Genomic DNA, 19,116 nt, shown 5'->3' on the forward strand with positions numbered 1-19,116 from the left:
GTGTCTAAGCAAACCCTTAGACATTGTAAGTGCAGGGTAGCCATGAGAGTATATGGTCTGGGAGTCTGTCAAACACGAACTCCATAGTTCCATAATGGCTACACTGAACTGGGAAGTTTGGTATCAAACTTCTCAGCACAATAAATGCACACTGATGCCAGTGTGCAATTTATTGTAACATACACCCAGAGGGCATCTTAGAGATGCCCCCTGAATACCTACCTGACTGCTAGTGCAGGCTGACAGTTTCTGCCAGCCTGCCACACACCAGACATGTTGCTGGCCACATGGGGGAGAGTGCCTGTGTCACTCTGTGGCCAGGAACACAGCTTGTACTGGGTGGAGGTGCTTCTCACCTCCCCCTGCAGGAACTGTAACATCTGGTGGTGAGCCTGAAAGGCTCACCCCTTTTGTTACAGTGCTCCAGGGCATCCCAGCTAGTGGAGATGCCTGCCCATCCGGGCACTGCTCCCACTTTTGGCAGCAAGGCTGGAGGACATAATGAGAAAAACAAGGAGTCTTCACCCACCAGTCAGGACAACCCCTAAAGTGTGGTGACCCCTGCCTTGAGAAATCCTCCAACTTGAGTTTGAAGGATTCCCCGAATAGGATTAGGGATGTGCCCCCCTCCCCACAGGGAGGAGGCACAAAGAGGGTGTAGCCACCCTCAAGGACAGTAGCCATTGGCTACTGCCCCCCGTACCTAAACACACCCCTACATTTAGTATTTAGGGGCACCCAGGAAATCAGATTCCTGCAACCTTAAGAAAGGAGGAGGACTGCTGACCTGCAAGCCTGCAGAGAAGGAGGAAGACAACATCTGATTTGGCCCCAGCCCTACCGGCCTGTCTCCAACTTCGAAAACCTGCTCCAGCGACGCATCCGACAGGGACCAGCGACCTCCGAGGCCCCAGAGGACTGCCCTGGACTACAGGACCAAGAAACTCCTGTGAACAGCGGCCCTGTTCAAAACCAGCTACTTCTTTGCAACAAAGAAGCAACTTCCAAGGACTTCACGTTTCCTGCCGGAAGCCTGAGACTCTACACTCTGTATCCGACGCCCCCTTCTCGACTTGCAGAAAACCAACAACTCAGGGAGGACTCCCTGGCGACTGCGAGCCTGAGAGTAACCAGAGACGACCCCCCCTGAGCCCCCACAGCGACACCTGTCCACGACTGCCTGTAACAAGGGACCCGACGCCTGGAAGCAAAACTGCAACCCGCAGTACCTGAAGGAACCAAACTTCGACGCAGGAGTGACCCCCAGGCGACCCTCTGCCTTGCCCAGGTGGTGGCTGTCTCGAGAAGCACCCCCTATGCCTGCTTGCACCGCTAGAGTGACCCCCGGGTCTCTCCTTTGAAACCTATACCCGCTGGCAGACTAGAACCGGAGCACCCCTGTTCTCCATAGGCACCTATGTGTTTTGTGCACCTCTTTGACCTCTGCACCTGACCGGCCCTGAGCTGCTGGTGTGGTAACTTTGGGATTGCCTTGAACCCCCAACGGTGGGCTGCCTATGCCCCAGGACTGAGACTTGTGTTTTACTTAGCTCCTAATCTAACCTTTACTTACCTCCCCCAGGAACTGTTGATTTTTGCACTTTCTACTTTGAAAATAGCTTATTGCCATTTTTTCAAAGACTGTACATGATATTGTTTTCATTCAAATTTCCTAATGTATCTAAGTGAAGTACCTTACATTTAACGTGTTAACTGTAAATCTTTAACCTGTGGTTCTTAAAATGAACTAAGAAAATATATTTTTCAATAGAAAAACCTATTGGCCTGGAGTAAGTCTTTGACTGTGTGTTCCTCATGTATTGCCTTTGTGTGTACAACAAATGCTTAACACTATCCTCTGATAAGCCTACAGCTCAACCACACTACCACAAAATAGAGCATTCAAATTATCTACCTTTGCCACTATCTTACCTCTAAGGGGAACCCTTGGACTCTGTGCACACTATTTCTTACTTTTAAATAGTATATACAGAGCCAACTTCCTACAGCTGTCTTCAGGCATCGGGTCTTTGCGGTTCTGGAGGATGTGGAGTCCTGAGTTCATTGGAGAGCAGGCTTGCTGCTCATGGGAGATTTGAGTCTTGTTTGAAGGCTGGCAGTCCTCCCAGGTTTCTGGAGGTTCAGCTGCAGAGCGAGGCATCGTTTGGTGCAGAGTCCATTGAGGAGTGTAGACAGGCCAGCAGGGTCAGTACCAGGTCAGCTGCTGCTTCTTCTCTTCTGCTGCTTCTCCTCTTCTGTTGGTGCATCTCTTCTTTGTCCTTTTTCTTAGGTTGTCAGAATCTGAGTTCTAAGGTTCAGGGGTGCCACATAAATACTCAAGTTAGGGGCTGACCACTTTTAAGGGGACTACACCCTTGCAATGGCCACTTGAAGAAGGCATAATCCTAATCCTAGTGGCCTAATTCCTTCCAAACAAAGATGGAGGAATTTAAAAAGTGCTGTCCACTTCAGCTCATCCACCTCAGGGGTGGGACTGGCATGAAGTGGGTACACCTCCTAATTTTCCCGTCTGTTCTGCTGCCAAAAGTGGGGGCCAGGATAGGGCAGTCGGTCATCTCTGCTATCTTGAGAGAACTGCGTTGCATTACAAAGGTGGCTAGGCCTTTGAAGCTTCCCGCCCTGGAATGCCCATCATGCCTTAGTGAGGTGCTAACACCTATGCCCAGTGCCGGCTTTTGTCTCTGACCCTCAAAAGTGCTGGCTGTAATCCTTCGGGGGGTGAAGGGGGTGAGAAACATGGCTAAGGTGGCTGAACTCGTTAGGACCAGTCAGTTAACACACTAGTAGCTGGTAGGTTTTCAGAGGGGCACCTCTAAAGTTCTCTCTGGGTGCCTTTATTAACATCCGTGGGTTCAGAGAGGCCATCATGTAGCTGGGAAACGTGTAGTGACCGGTGTCCAGCACATATTTAAAATGGCTTCCCTGTTTAAAATGCCTTCCCTGTTCTATTACTATGTGTAATAATTGATAGTGACACAGCAGGGGCATATCCGCTCATGCAGACATGCCCTTACATGTATCCTGATGCACCGTGTCATAGAGGTGACTTACACCTGGACACACAGTGGAAGGGAACCAGGCGCACAGGGGTGTGTGGCAGGTCATGTTTTCAGTTTTACCAGCACACGCCGTCTGCAATGGCAGAACTGTGTGGGTTTAGTGAGGGGGCCCTTCGGGGTATCACCTGTTACTGCAACCCTCAGAAATCTTCCTTAGTACCCTAAGTACCAGGGGTACCATTTACTAGGGACTTACAGAGGATGCTAAAGAGTTTGCCAATTGTGGAGAACTGCAGTTTTGGGGAAAAACTCTGAAACTCAGGACCTGGTTAGCAGGGACCCAGTGCACCTTCAGTCAAAATCACATCAGATACCAGAAAAAGGGTGTGGAGGTAGAGGGGGGGGGGGCTAACCTGCCAAAAAGATTGCTTTCATACAAGTAGCAACTGACTTGTCCTGCTGCTGCAGCCACCAAGAAACAGGGAGAACTACCAGTTCTTCGTCAATCACCAGGAGGAACTCCCTTGGAGTAGAGAAGCTGCTCTCCCGCATCCACAGGCACCCAAGAAAGAATTAGCTAAAAGGTTAATTCTTGGACTTCTTTCAGATATTTATTACAAATCCAATTCATTTGTAAATTAGTTTTTTTACTAAATGTTGTAGATATGTACTTTCAAAAGTCACCTTTTGCCTGCCTAACGCCTCTAATAGCCCATCTACATGACCTTCCTGGTGTCACCCAGAAGTTAAATAGCTACTTGATGAAGTGTGAACTTGCTTCCAGAGCAGAGATAAGAAGCTTAAGCATGGTAAGGTGTCCTGTTCTTTAAACAGGAAGACCATCTGGGCAGTGCCCAGGAACTTAATTGTCTTCAAAAAGGCCTACCCTGTCACAGACAGATGTAGCTGCCATCTGGGTCTGCCCCCTCTTTTGTCCTTTTCGCCAGTCAGGCACTATTCCCAGGAGAAAAAGAGCTGTCCCCAGAATAGGTTTTGAGTGACCACAGAGTGAGGGGTTTCTCGTTTTCCTGACCACACCTCTAGAGTGGGCACAGGTGTTCTGCACACAGAAATAAAGGTTTTGCTTCTTGGGTTGAGGGAGAGGAGCACTGAGAAATTGTTTGCAGTAGAACAAACAGGAGCTGCTGTGGGTAGGGTTACCCCTGGGGAATCTTTGCCTTTTTCTGAGTGGAGGGGTCAGGAGTCACTCCATGCATGGTCTAGTGCTAGACATATGTATGTGGCACTCTTGAACACCCTCTTGAGATCACTAATGGACCTTGGAAGACTGAAGGATTGCACCTGCCACTGAGACCTGTGAGGAGAATTTTGAGGAGTGGACCTGCTCCTATTTGTACATAGGACAAAGAAATGGACTCCAAGGGTCATTTAGCTGACCTGTTAAGCTACAGCGATCCAAATGCTGCAAGAAGCCACTTTTGTGGAAGAGCCCAGCTGACCAGTTTTAACTGGACCTTGATTGTGACTTCTGTTAGAATGAGTCTCTCCCTTTCTCTCTCTCTCAGCTCCCTCTATATTCTCCAAAGCAAGTGTAGGAAGTTGGCTCTGTATGTACTATTTCAAAGTAAGGAATAGCATGCACAGAGTCCAAGGGTTCCCCTTAGAGGTAAAATAGTGGTAAAAAGAGATAATACTAATGCTCTATTTTGTGGTAGTGTGGTCAAGCAGTAGGCTTATCCAAGGAGTAGTGTTAAGCATTTGTTGTACATACACATAGACAATAAATGAGGTACACACACTCAGAGACAAATCCAGCCAATAGGTTTTGTTATAGAAAAATATCTTTTCTTAGTTTATTTTAAGAACCACAGGTTCAAATTTTACATGTAATAGCTCTTTTGAAAGGTATTGCAGGTAAGTACTCTAGGAACTTTGAATCATTACTTTAGCATGTATACTTTTTGCATAAAACATAATAAGCTGTTGTAAAAGTGGACACAGTGCAATTTTCACAGTTCCTGGGGGAGGTAAGTTATTGTTAGTTTTCACAGGTAAGTAAGTCACTTACAGGTTTGAGTTTTTGGTCCAAGGTAGCCCACCGTTGGGGGTTCAGAGCAACCCCAAAGTTATCACACCAGCAGCTCAGGGCCGGTCAGGTGCAAAGGTCAAAGAGGTGCCCAAAACACATAGGCTATAATGGAGAGAAGGGGGTGCCCCGGTTCCAGTCTGCCAGCAGGTAAGTACCCGCGTCTTCGGAGGGCAGACCAGGGGGGTTTTGTAGGGCACCGGGGGGGACACAAGATAGCACAGAAAGTACACCCTCAGCAGCGCGTGGGCGGCCGGGTGCAGTGTGCAAACAAGCGTCTGGTTTCCTTCAGTTTTCAATGGGAGACCAAGGGGTCTCTCCAGCGATGCAGGCAAGGGGGGGGCTCCTCGGGGTAGCCACCACCTGGGCAAGGGAGAGGGCCTCCTGGGGGTCACTCCTGCACAGAAGTTCTGTTTCTTTAGGGGCTGGGGGCTGCGGGTGCAGGGTCTTTTCCAGCCGTCGGGAAATGGAGTTCAGACAGTCGCGGTCAGGGGGAGCCTGGGGATTCCCTCTGCAGGCGTCGCTGTGGGGGCTCAGGGGGGACAACTTTGGTTACTCACAGTCGTAGAGTCGCCGGAGGGTCCTCCCTGAGTTGGTTGTTCTCCACCAGTCGAGTCGGGGTCGCCGGGTGCAGTGTTGCAAGTCTCACGCTTCTTGCGGGGAGTTGCAGGGGTCTGTAAATCTGCTCCTTGTAACAAAGTTGCAGTTCTTTTGGAGCAGGGCCGCTGTCCTCGGGAGTTTCTTGTCTTTTTCGAAGCAGGGCAGTCCTCAGAGGTCGCTGGTCCCTTGGAAAGCGTCGCTGGAGAAGGTTCTTTGGAAGGCAGGAGACAGGCCGGTAAGTCTGGGGCCAAGGCAGTTGGTGTCTTCTGGTCTTCCTCTGCAGGGGTTTGTCAGCTCGGCAGTCCTTCTTCTTGTAGTTGCAGGAATCTATTTTTCTAGGTTCAGGGGAGCCCTTAAATACTAAACTTAAGGGCGTGTTTAGGTCTGGGGGGTTAGTAGCCAATGGCCACTAGCCCTGAGGGTGAGTACACCCTCTTTGTGCCTCCTCCCAAGGGGAGGGGGGTCACATCCCTAATCCTATTGGGGGAATCCTCCATCTGCAAGATGGAGGATTTCTAAAAGTTAGTCACTTCAGCTCAGGACACCTTAGGGGCTGTCCTGACTGGCCAGTGACTCCTCCTTGTTGTTTTCTTTGTTTCCTCCAGCCTTGCCGCCAAAATTGGGGGCCGTGGCCGGAGGGGGCGGGCAACTTCACTAAGCTGGAGTGTCCTGCGGTGCTGTGACAAAGGGGTGAGCCTTTGAGGCTCACCGCCAGGTGTTACAGCTCCTGCCTGGGGGAGGTGTTAGCATCTCCACCCTGTGCAGGCTTTGTTACTGGCCTCAGAGTGACAAAGGCACTCTCCCCATGGGGCCAGCAACATGTCTCTAGTGTGGCAGGCTGCTGGGAACAGTCAGCCTACACAGATAGTCGGTTAGGTTTCAGGGGGCACCTCTAAGGTGCCCTCTGTGGTGTATTTTACAATAAAATGTACACTGCCATCAGTGTGCATTTATTGTGCTGAGAAGTTTGATACCAAACTTCCCAGTTTTCAGTGTAGCCATTATGGTGCTGTAGAGTTCGTGTAGAACAGACTCCCAGACCATATACTCTTATGGCTACCCTGCACTTACAATGTCTAAGGTTTTGCTTAGACACTGTAGGGGCACAGTGCTCATGCACTGGTACCCTCACCTATGGTATAGTGCACCCTGCCTTAGGGCTGTAAGGCCTGCTAGAGGGGTGTCTTACCTATACTGCATAGGCAGTGAGAGGCTGGCATGGCACCCTGAGGGGAGTGCCATGTCGACTTACTCATTTTGTTCTCACTAGCACACACAAGCTGGTAAGCAGTGTGTCTGTGCTGAGTGAGGGGTCTCTAGGGTGGCATAATACATGCTGCAGCCCTTAGAGACCTTCCCTGGCATCAGGGCCCTTGGTACCAGAGGTACCAGTTACAGGGGACTTATCTGGATGCCAGGGTGTGCCAATTGTGGAATCAAAAGTACAGGTTAGGGAAAGAACACTGGTGCTGGGGCCTGGTTAGCAGGCCTCAGCACACTTTCAATTCAAAACATAGCATCAGCAAAGGCAAAAAGTCAGGGGGTAACCATGCCAAGGAGGCATTTCCTTACAGCAAGTAATCCAATTCAGCAGGCCAAACACCGACCAGCATTCGCCAAAGTGAAACTCCCTTAGGTTACAGCATTGCCCCTCTGAAAAAAATCAGACTTCCAGAAAAAAATAATTCGAAAGGTAGATATCTTCACAGGGCCCCACACTGAGCAGGATCTGATTGATGCTGATTTCCTGGAACAGAGCTTCAGACTTTTAATGCTTGTAACCTTTCCTGCCTTTGTTGACTGCTTCACAGAGTCCTCATCCTTTGTCAACCCCATCGTCGATGAGCTTGTCTTCGGATCTAGCCCCCAGCCTTGTCCTGCAGAGGACTTTTCCTTCTTGGAAATATAAGTGTGAAGGTGTAATTTTCTGCGACCAACCTGACTTGTTTATCTGGTTTGATCACATTCGGCCTTAGAACATACCCTTGTCCCAGTCAAGTGTGACGCGTTGCCCCCTCATTTGGATTTTTTTGTCACTTTAGTGTCTTTAAAAAAAAAAGAACAAAAAATACTCTATTTTTATAAATTGTCTGAAGTTAGTTTGGTTATCTGCAGCTTTCAAAATAGTGCATTACTATCCTGAAAGAGACATGCAATCCTATTACTAGGGTTTGTTATATGGCCAGATGGCAGAGGATTGCCCGCTATTGCACCACTCTTAGCAAGCAACCCCCAGAGGCCTTTGTGCAAGATGTTTGCCTTTTTATATAAAAAGGTAGGCTTAATAAGGGCACATTTAGCTGTTGTGGCACCTTAAATCAAAATAGATAGCACCAGTAAATTTTTTAAATACCAGTAACACGTTCTTATGGGGGCTGTAGGAAGTTGGCTCTGTATGTGCTATTTCAAAGTAAGGAATAGCATGCACAGAGTCCAAGGGTTCCCCTTAGAGGTAAAATAGTGGTAAAAAGAGATAATACTAATGCTCTATCTTGTGGTAGTGTGGTCGAGCAGTAGGCTTATCCAAGGAGTAGTGTTAAGCATTTGTTGTACATACACATAGACAATAAATGAGGTACACACACTCAGAGACAAATCCAGCCAATAGGTTTTGTTATAGAAAAATATCTTTTCTTAGTTTATTTTAAGAACCACAGGTTCAAATTTAACATGTAATATCTTGTTTGAAAGGTGTTGCAGGTAAGTACATTAGGAACTTTGAATCACTTCAATTGCATGTATACTTTTCAAGTTATTCACAAATAGCTATTTCAAAAGTGACACTTAGTGCAATTTTCACAGTTCCTGGGGGAGGTAAGTTTTTGTTAGTTTTACCAGGTAAGTACGACACTCACAGGGTTCAGTTCTTGGTCCAAGGTAGCCCACCGTTGGGGGTTCAGAGCAACCCCAAAGTTACCACACCAGCAGCTCAGGGCCGGTCAGGTGCAGAGTTCAAAGTGGTGCCCAAAACGCATAGGCTTCAATGGAGAGAAGGGGGTGCCCCGGTTCCGGTCTGCTTGCAGGTAAGTACCCGCGTCTTCGGAGGGCAGACCAGGGGGGTTTTGTAGGGCACCGGGGGGGACACAAGCCCACACAGAAATTTCACCCTCAGCGGCGCGGGGGCGGCCGGGTGCAGTGTTAGAACAAGCGTCGGGTTCGCAATGGAAGTCAATGAGAGATCAAGGGATCTCTTCAGCGCTGCAGGCAGGCAAGGGGGGGCTTCCTCGGGGAAACCTCCACTTGGGCAAGGGAGAGGGACTCCTGGGGGTCACTTCTGCAGTGAAAGTCCGGTCCTTCAGGTCCTGGGGGCTGCGGGTGCAGGGTCTTTTCCAGGCGTCGGGACTTAGGTTTCAGAGAGTCGCGGTCAGGGGAAGCCTCGGGATTCCCTCTGCAGGCGGCGCTGTGGGGGCTCAGGGGGGACAGGTTTTGGTACTCACAGTCGTAGAGTAGTCCGGGGGTCCTCCCTGAGGTGTTGGTTCTCCACCAGCCGAGTCGGGGTCGCCGCGTGCAGTGTTGCAAGTCTCACGCTTCTTGCGGGGAGATTGCAGGGGTCTTTAAAGCTGCTCCTTTGGATAAAGGTGCAGTCTTTTTGGAGCAGGTCCGCTGTCCTCGGGAGTTTCTTGTCGTCGTCGAAGCAGGGCAGTCCTCAGAGGATTCAGAGGTCGCTGGTCCCTTTGGAAGGCGTCGCTGGAGCAGAGTTCTTTGGAAGGCAGGAGACAGGCCGGTGAGTTTCTGGAGCCAAGGCAGTTGTTGTCTTCTGGTCTTCCTCTGCAGGGGTTTTCAGCTAGGCAGTCCTTCTTGTAGTTGCAGGAATCTAATTTTCTAGGGTTCAGGGTAGCCCTTAAATACTAAATTTAAGGGCGTGTTTAGGTCTGGGGGGTTAGTAGCCAATGGCTACTAGTCCTGAGGGTGGGTACACCCTCTTTGTGCCTCCTCCCAAGGGGAGGGGGTCACAATCCTAACCCTATTGGGGGAATCCTCCATCTGCAAGATGGAGGATTTCTAAAAGTCAGAGTCACCTCAGCTCAGGACACCTTAGGGGCTGTCCTGACTGGCCAGTGACTCCTCCTTGTTATTCTCATTATTTTCTCCGGCCTTGCCGCCAAAAGTGGGGGCCGGGGCCGGAGGGGGCGGGCAACTCCTCTAGCTGGAGTGTCCTGCGGTGCTGTGACAAAGGGGTGAGCCTTTGAGGCTCACCGCCAGGTGTTACAGCTCCTGCCTGGGGGAGGTGTTAGCATCTCCACCCAGTGCAGGCTTTGTTACTGGCCTCAGAGTGACAAAGGCACTCTCCCCATGAGGCCAGCAACATGTCTCTAGTGTGGCAGGCTGCTGGAACTAGTCAGCCTACACAGACAGTCGGTTAAGTTTCAGGGGGCACCTCTAAGGTGCCCTCTGGGGTGTATTTTGCAATAAAATGTACACTGGCATCAGTGTGCATTTATTGTGCTGAGAAGTTTGATACCAAACTTCCCAGTTTTCAGTGTAGCCATTATGGTGCTGTGGAGTTCGTGTTGGACAAACTCCCAGACCATATACTCTTATGGCTACCCTGCACTTACAATGTCTAAGGTATTGCTTAGACACTGTAGGGGTACCATGCTCATGCACTGGTACCCTCACCTATGGTATAGTGCACCCTGCCTTAGGTTTGTAAGGCCTGCTAGAGGGGTGACTGACCTATACTTGCATAGGCAGTGAGAGGCTGGCATGGCACCCTGAGGGGAGTGCCATGTCGACTTACTCGTTTTGTTCTCACTAGCACACACAAGCTGGCAAGCAGTGTGTCTGTGCTGAGTGAGAGGTCTCCAGGGTGGCATAAGACATGCTGCAGCCCTTAGAGACCTTCCTTGGCATCAGGGCCCTTGGTACTAGAAGTACCAGTTACAAGGGACTTATCTGGATGCCAGGGTCTGCCAATTGTGGATACAAAAGTACAGGTTAGGGAAAGAACACTGGTGCTGGGGCCTGGTTAGCAGGCCTCAGCACACTTTCAATTGTAAACATAGCATCAGCAAAGGCAAAAAGTCAGGGGGCAACCATGCCAAGGAGGCATTTCCTTACAGGGGCCTTAAGAGTAATTTCCCCTTGAATGACATCACAACTCACAGGACTTGAACATTGTACTTTCCTGGCTTATGGCCCTGCCGTTTGAGCCTGTACTCTGAAGTATCTTTCATGGAAGATGGCATTCCTCATTGCACCCAGTTTCCTTGGTAGAGTCAGTGAACTTCACCCTATAGCAGTGTTGGTCTCTCTTATTCAAGTGAACAAACATCAGTTTGTATTTGGATCAAACCCTTGATTTGTATTTTTTATTTTTTTTAAGACCTCTCTAATTTCAGTGAAACTATTAACTTGAGGTATTAAAAGCTCTTTACACGCTTATAATGTCAAAAGAGCACTCCTATGTTATTGTAAAGAAATGGCTCCCTGTTGCAGTTACCCCCCACTTTTTGCCTGATACTGATGCTGACTTGACTGAGAAGTGTGCTGGGACCCTGCTAACCAGGCCCCAGCACCAGTGTTCTTTCACCTAAAATGTACCATTGTCTCCACAATTGGCACAACCCTGGCACCCAGGTAAGTCCCTTGTAACTGGTACCCCTGGTACCAAGGGCCCTGATGCCAGGGAAGGTCTCTAAGGGCTGCAGCATGACTTATGCCACCCTAGGGACCCCTCACTCAGCACAGACACACTGCTTGCCAGCTTGTGTGTGCTGGTGGGGAGAAAATGACTAAGTCGACATGGCACTCCCCTCAGGGTGCCATGCCAACCTCACACTGCCTGTGGCATAGGTAAGTCATCCCTCTAGCAGGCCTTACAGCCCTAAGGCAGGGTGCACTATACCACAAACCTTAGACATTGTAAGTGCAGGGTAGCCATAAGAGTATATGGCCTGGGAGTCTTTCAAAAACGAACTCCACAGCTCCATAATGGCTACACTGAATACTGGGAAGTTTGGCACCAAACTTCTCAGAATAATAAACCCACACTGATGCCAGTGTTGGATTTATTAAAAAATGCACACAGAGTGCATCTTAGAGATGCTCCCTATATTTTACCCAATTGTTCAGTGCAGGACTGACTGGTCTCTGCCAGCCTGCTGCTGAGAGACGAGTTTCTGACCCCATGCGGTGAGAGCCTTTGTGCTCTCTGAGGACAGAAACAAAGCCTGCTCTGGGTGGAGGTGCTTCACACCTCCCCCCTGCAGGAACTGTAACACCTAGCAGTGAGCTTCAAAGGCTCAAGCTTCGTGTTACAATGCCCCAGGGCACTCCAGATAGTGGAGATGCCCGCCCCCTGGACCCAGCCCCCACTTTTGGCGACAAGTCCAGGAGAGATAATGAGAAAAACAAGGAGTCGTCACTGGCCAGTCAGGACAGCCCCTAAGGTGTCCTGAGCTGAGGTGACTCTGACTTTTAGAAATCCTCCATCTTGCAGATGGAGGATTCCCCCAATAGGGATAGGAATGTGACCCCCTCCCCTTGGGAGGAGGCACAAAGAGGGTGTACCCACCCTCAGGGCTAGTAGCCATTGGCTACTAACCCCCCAGACCTAAACACGCCCTTAAATTTAGTATTTAAGGGCTCCCCTGAACCGAAGAATTTAGATTCCTGAAACTACAAGAAGAAGAAGAAGACTGCTGAGCTGAAAAACCCCTGCAGAGGAAGAACAGAAGACACCAACTGCTTTGGCCCCAGACTTACCAGCCTGTCTCCTGCCTTCCAAAGAAACCTGCTCCAGCGACTCTTTCCAAGGGACCAGTGACTACGGAATGCTCTGAGGACTGCCTGCTTCAAGAAAGACAAACTCCCGAGGACAGCGGCACTGATCCAAAAGAACTGCAACTTTGTTTCAAAGGAGCAGATTTAAAGACCCCTGCAACTCCCCGCAAGAAGCGTGAGACTTGCAACACTGCACCCGGCGACCCCGACTCGACTGGTGGAGAACCAACACCTCAGGGAGGACCCTCCGGCGACTCCAAGACTGTGAGTAACCAAAGTTGTCCCCCCTGAGCCCCCACAGCGACGCCTGCAGAGGGAATCCCGAGGCTCCCCCTGACCGCGACTGCCTGAACCTAAAGTCCCGACGGCTGGAAAAGACCCTGCACCCGCAGCCCCCAGCCCCTGAAGGAACGGAACTTCTGTGCAGGAGTGACCCCCAGGAGGCCCTCTCCCTTGCCCAGGTGGTGGCTACCCCGAGGAGCCCCCCCCCTTGCCTGCACCGCTGAAGAGATCCCTTGGTCTCTCATTGAACCTCATTGAAAACCCGACGCGTGTTTGCACACTGCACCCGACCGCCCCCGCGCTGCTGAGGGTGTACTTTTTGTGCTGACTTGTGTCCCCCCCGGTGCCCTACAAAACCCCCCTGGTCTGCCCTCCGAAGACGCGGGTACTTACCTGCAAGCAGACCGGAACCGGGGCACCCCCTTCTCTCCATTGAAGCCTATGCGTTTTGGGCACCACTTTGAACTCTGCACCTGACCGGCCCTGAGCTGCTGGTGTGGTAACTTTGGGGTTGCTCTGAACCCCCAACGGTGGGCTACCTTGGACCAAGAACTGAACCCTGTGAGTGTCGTACTTACCTGGTAAAACTAACAAAAACTTACCTCCCCCAGGAACTGTGAAAATTGCACTAAGTGTCCACTTTTGAAATAGCTATTTGTGAATAACTTGAAAAGTATACATGCAATTGAAGTGATTCAAAGTTCCTAATGTACTTACCTGCAACACCTTTCAAACAAGATATTACATGTTAAATTTGAACCTGTGGTTCTTAAAATAAACTAAGAAAAGATATTTTTCTATAACAAAACCTATTGGCTGGATTTGTCTCTGAGTGTGTGTTCCTCATTTATTGCCTGTGTGTATGTACAACAAATGCTTAACACTACTCCTTGGATAAGGCTACTGCTCGACCACACTACCACAAAATAGAGCATTAGTATTATCTCTTTTTGCCACTATCTTACCTCTAAGGGGAACCCTTGGACTCTGTGCATGCTATTACTTACTTTGAAATAGCACATACAGAGCCAACTTCCTACAGTTATACTGACCGAACTAATGATTTCTTGAATGACTTGTACGTTTTGTATCTTTTGTTAAGCCTCACTAAGGGAACCCTGTTTCTAGATCTGGCATTGCTAAATTGATATGTTTTTATCCAAGTCTGTTGTGCTAAAGCAAAATGGACACCCACTGTGTTCAGGGCACATCACACACTCAAAAAAGGAGCCACTATGTTTTTCTTGAGCAACAACTCTTGTAGACATACGTAAGGCAGGTGGTTTTCCATTCACACCTAAAGTACTGTTGTGTGGAGAGGTCGGGCCAACTACTCTTAAAACTTTATTCTAAACATCTCCTGGAGCAGCTCACAAACCGCCAGTTTAGTAGAAGGACTTTGCTTTTTATTCTGTGAAGTGCATGTGATCTTCACCAGCACTTGCTGCAAATTGAAAAATTCCATTACCTATAACATTTGGTTTGGACCTTGCAGTGCAGAAGATGCATGCGCCATTTCACCTTCCTCGAAGCAATGCAAACTTACGGTATAGTGACTGGAACAGAAACTTTTCTTTTTTTTAATTTAAAGTTATTCCTGCCTTACCATAGTGCATTGTGTGATTTGGGGAGAGTTCACTACTCACCTTGAAACAAACCTATCTCTGAGGAAAAACATGCAATCATCTGTGTCCAACATTAGATGCCAGGAGTGTACAGAGCAGGTAATGCTATGGAGACAGTGCAAAATAGTTTGGGGAGAATATTCTCATGGTGAGGAAACTGCTGTAACAATACATATCCACCAGAAATAGTTATTGAAGGTAAGTGACTTTTTCTTTTCACAGGACTTCTACTCCTTGCTGGCGTGAGTTATTTAATACGAAACGTTTCTTTCATGAAATGTAGTTTCTCTCATTTGCTTGATGTAAACATATCTATGTCGAAATTCAGGGGTTGACAAACTTTCTTGGTACCACAACCCCGTAACTATTTCAAAATGTTTTTTTTAAATTTCCTTTCCATGTATATTTTCATGTTTTTCTTGATAATCAACACAGTGTTTCTGTTAGCATTTTGTAGAAATCACAGATGACCAGTTTGACTTTCATACTTACTGTATGAGGAAAATTACACTCCGATCTTATGTGGACTTGTTAAAATTAGAAGACGTACTACGACAACATCCATTTTACTTTAAAGCAGCACGTATTGCTATAGAAATATATTTGAAGCTTCATGATAACCCATTGACAGATGAGAATAAAGAGCATGAGGCTGATACAGGTACTGTCTTCAAATGTATGTTCTGTTTACTTCATTGTCCTGTTTTCAGAAGAATTGTGAACTGAATTAGAAAGTTCATGATGTATTTTTGAATACCGTGACCTATTGGTAATGATGTAACATTCAATTGCCTTGCTTCATTGTTTTAAACCTCTTGTACAAATCCTACATATGTCTATAGACAATCAGCATTTTTTCTACAAATAGGAAATAATGTGAATAAACAATACTTGCTGGAAAAAATGGTTTCATCAGAGCAGCAACCTTGTATGTGGAGTACCTATAACTAAAAGGGTCACAGACGATACTTGTTGAATCTCTAGTAATTAAGTGCGACACTTCTGCATGCACACATCAGATTGAAAGATTATTATCCTGTCACTGTTTGCTAATTATTAAAAAGCCAGTTGTGCAGGAGTTTATGAGAAGAGCCCAAAGTTTGGCAATGTTTAGTAACATGAGAATGGTGGTGCAAACGGACATGGGTTTAACTGGGCTGATGAGTGCTGACTCCACTTGTTTATGTTGCACAGAAACTGTTCCTTATTGTAAAGGGCCGTTGCTATCCTTCTGTACATTCTGGTCCCCTTGTACAAGACATTTCTGTTTGCTGAAACTAAATAAGCCTGGTGACTGAAGTGAGGTAGTCCATTCCTAACATTTGATGTAGTAGGCTTCCCTTATGGCATAAAACCCTACCCTCTCTTTCCTTTTTGAGACCAACATCCTCCTATGAAATGGCGGTCTGTAGGTTGCGGAAAGTGCCCTCTTTTTGGCATGGATACCCCCACTTTTTGCCTGCTGTCCGTGTGGTTGGACTGTGTTCACTGTGATCCTGCCAACCAGTGACTGTGCTCTCTTCCTCTAGATTTGGTTGTCCCTAACTTTTTACACCCCACAATTGGCGTACTAGTACCCTCATATAAGCCCCTAGTATATGGTGCCTAAGTACCCAGAGTATTGGGGCCCCAGGGCTTCCCCATGTGCTGCAGCATGTATTACGCCACCTATGGGAGCCCATGCAAAATGTGTCTGCAGGCCTGCCATTGCAGCCTGTGTGAAAAGGTGCATGCAGTTGCAGGAGTTGGTCGACAGTGAGGAAGGACAGGACAGCACTGGAGCCGTGGAAGAGTTCCTGATGGATGCAGAAGATGTATCACGCTGGCGTGAAGATTACAGATGGATGTCGGTGCAGTAATTACACCAGCAAGCCTTGACAAAGGCAAATTTGCGGTTAGTGGAAAAGAAGTGCTGCCCAGTACCAGCAAAGCCCAGAAGGTTTCAACCCAGGACAGAGAGGCACAGGGGACCCTCTGCGACACAAAGGACCCACAGAAGTGGAGGCAGCACCCACGGGAGTCCCACAGGACAGGGACATAAGTTGCAGAAGGAGCCCACGCAGCACTACAGAAAGGGATCCCATGCCGCAGAAGATCCACACAGACTGCTGTGCGTCACAGGAAGAAGTGCTGAGGGCCTGAGCTGCACATAGCTTGAAGTTCCCTTGGAGGAGATGCCAACAAGCTTTGGCAGCTGCAAGAGACATTGTGCTTGAGTGGGGTACTGTCTAGTGTGGGAAGTCAAGGGCTTACCTCCACCAAAGTTGGACAGCTGCCAGAGAGGACCAAGAGGACTACTCCAGACCACCACCCGTTGTGCAAGATCCACGCAGCTCAGAGTGAGAGGAAATCCACGCAGCCTGTTGTTGAAATAGGTGCCTGCGGATGCAGGGGAGTGACTCCTTCACTCCAAGGGAGATTTCTTCTTCCTTCTTGTGGAGACTGAAGACTTGCTTCCCTCTGAGAATGGACAGCCAGGGAAATCTTGCGGAAGCTGGAAGGAGCCGTTGAAAGTGTTGCAATAAGAGTCGTCTTCGTGGATGCAGATTGTGGGTTCCTGGAGGGTCCAGTTGCGGTTTCAATGGCTAGACGTCAAATTGGAGGTTGCAGATTAGTCCAGCTGGGATCTTGCAAGCCGAATCTGAGGACCCACCCCAGAGGAAGACCCTAAATAGCCCTAAAAGTGGGCTTGGTCACCTATGCAGGTGACCACCTATGAGAAGGTGCCTCTGACTTCACCTGCCTTGCCACTCAGATGCTCTGAGTTCCCTGCTAACCATGGAAACAAGATGGCAGAGACCATCAGAAGGATCTTTGAGTGGTCACTCTCCTTGCCATTGTCAAGTTTCCCGCCAGAGAAGGGACTGAGGGGGTCCCTTAACCGGTGTGGACTGGTTTATGCATTGAAGGCACCAAATGTGCCCTTCAACGCATTCAAGTAGCTTGGGGAGGCTACCCCTTCCAAGACAGTCACATCTATTTCCAAAGGGACAGGGTGTTACCTCCTTCTCCAAAAGGATACCCTTTTATTCTGCCTTCCTGAGCTTGACCAGATCAAGCATCAGGAGGGCAGAAACCCGTCTGAGTGGTGGAAGCAGCTTGGGCTGCCCAGAAAACCCTAGAAGACTGGTGGTAGCAATTCTGGTGGTCCTCTAAGGTGCCCCAGAGTGCATGGAATCATATATCCAATACTGGCAACAGTATTGGGGTATGATTCCGACATGTTTGATACCAGACATGCCTAGGTCCGGAGTTACCATTATGTAGCTGGACATAGGTAGTGTCCCGCACTCACAAAGTACATGAAAATAGCACTGGAGTTTGTGGGGGGACACCTCTGCTAGTGCAGGAGTGACCTCACACACAGGTACTTGCATCCTTCCCCTTGGGCTAGGAGGGCCTGCCATATGGGTGACGTAAAATGACCTGGAAGTGAAAATGGTGCATGCACCCTTTCATGCCAGCTGCAGTGGCAGGCCTACAGGACACTTTGCATGGGCTCCCTATGGATGGCATAATACATGCTGCAGCCCATAGGGATCCCCTAGTGCCCCAGTGCCCTGGGTACCTAGGTACCATATACTAGGGACTTACATGGGGGGCACCAGTATGCCAAATGTGGGGTGAGAAAGGTTCCCATGACCAAGTTTGAGCAGAGAGCATAATCACTGAGGTCCTGGTTAGCAGGAGCATTGCATCAAGCTTGTGGTGACCCAGTGCTCGACGACCCCTAGGTCCCAGACTCGCTCAAGAGGAAGGTCTCGAGACAGGTCGTGGAGCCACCACCACTCGTCTCCCTCGAAGTCTTCAGGTCAAGGTAAGAAGTTGAAGAAATCCCATCATCCTTTGACTTCACCCCGCCACTCGGTTCATGCGACACAAGAGGAGCGTCGATGCTCGAGGCCTCAGTCTTCAGAGCCTACTTTTGGGTCAGTTGTCAGGCCTGGGCCATTCCTTGAGTTGCCTACTGTTCAGGTCCGGGCTAATCTCCTGACAGAGGTGCTTCATCAAGGGGCTTCCACCTCTGACCGTCTTCTTCTATTCAATGAAGCCCTCACCGATGTCCTTTTGGGTACTGGGTCCAGATCCAGCATAGGGGCTCCTGTGAACAGGATAATCTCCCACTGCCATTGGCCTGCCTGAATGAACCTAAATTCCTGTCCCAACACCCCATGCCTGAGAGCCTTGTTATCCAGGCATCCTCACCCTCGGGCACATTACCTTCTGCACCTCCGGATTGAGTATCAAAAAGGCTGCAACAATTTGGGGAAATTGTTTTCTTCCTCAAGTCTTGCACTGCGGGCAGTGAACACAGAATGCCTTTTGGGCCGTTTTTGCTCACTCTGTGGGATACAGTCAAGCAAGTTCTGCCGCAGATACCGTGGGAAGCCCGTTCTATAGTCTCCCAAGCGGTCACCGATGGGAGAGATGCAGCAAAGTTCACTGTCCGATGTGGTCTGGACACAACCGGCTCTCTGGGTAGATCGGTTGCAATGACGGTGTCCTTGAGGCCTGGTTACATATATCTGATTTCTCAGGTGATGTCCAACGGACTCTTATGGACATGCCCTTTGATGGCTTCCCTCTCTTTGGAGACAGAGCAGACTCTGCGCTGGAGAGGTTCAAGGACTCCCGGGCTCCGGCTTGGTCCCTTGGCCTTTCCACCACCCCTCTTCCCCAACAGTCTGCCTTTCCCCCCCATTTGTGGCCACGGAAGGGGCTCCCTGTCGTGTCCCCCACCCAGCCACCATGCCACCCATGCTGTTCAGCTGCTGCGTGGCTGGGGAATACCATGTGGTCGATGGACAGGGAACCA

At 49.1% G+C, this 19,116-nt stretch overlaps 1 protein-coding gene across 1 annotated transcript in view; it reads left to right on the plus strand.

The window, feature by feature from the left end:
* The window catches only part of NAA15 (N-alpha-acetyltransferase 15, NatA auxiliary subunit), a 761,793-nt gene that overhangs the window by 536,419 nt on the left and 206,258 nt on the right, over positions 1 to 19,116 (plus strand). The window contains exon 14 of the mRNA XM_069242270.1: positions 14,748 to 14,961. Within this exon, the coding sequence (XP_069098371.1) occupies positions 14,748 to 14,961 (214 nt within the window). The remainder of the gene's footprint in view (positions 1 to 14,747; positions 14,962 to 19,116) is intronic.

The sequence above is a fragment of the Pleurodeles waltl genome, chromosome 1_2 (genome assembly GCF_031143425.1).
Source record: "Pleurodeles waltl isolate 20211129_DDA chromosome 1_2, aPleWal1.hap1.20221129, whole genome shotgun sequence".
In the NCBI taxonomy this organism is placed as follows: domain Eukaryota; kingdom Metazoa; phylum Chordata; class Amphibia; order Caudata; family Salamandridae; genus Pleurodeles; species Pleurodeles waltl.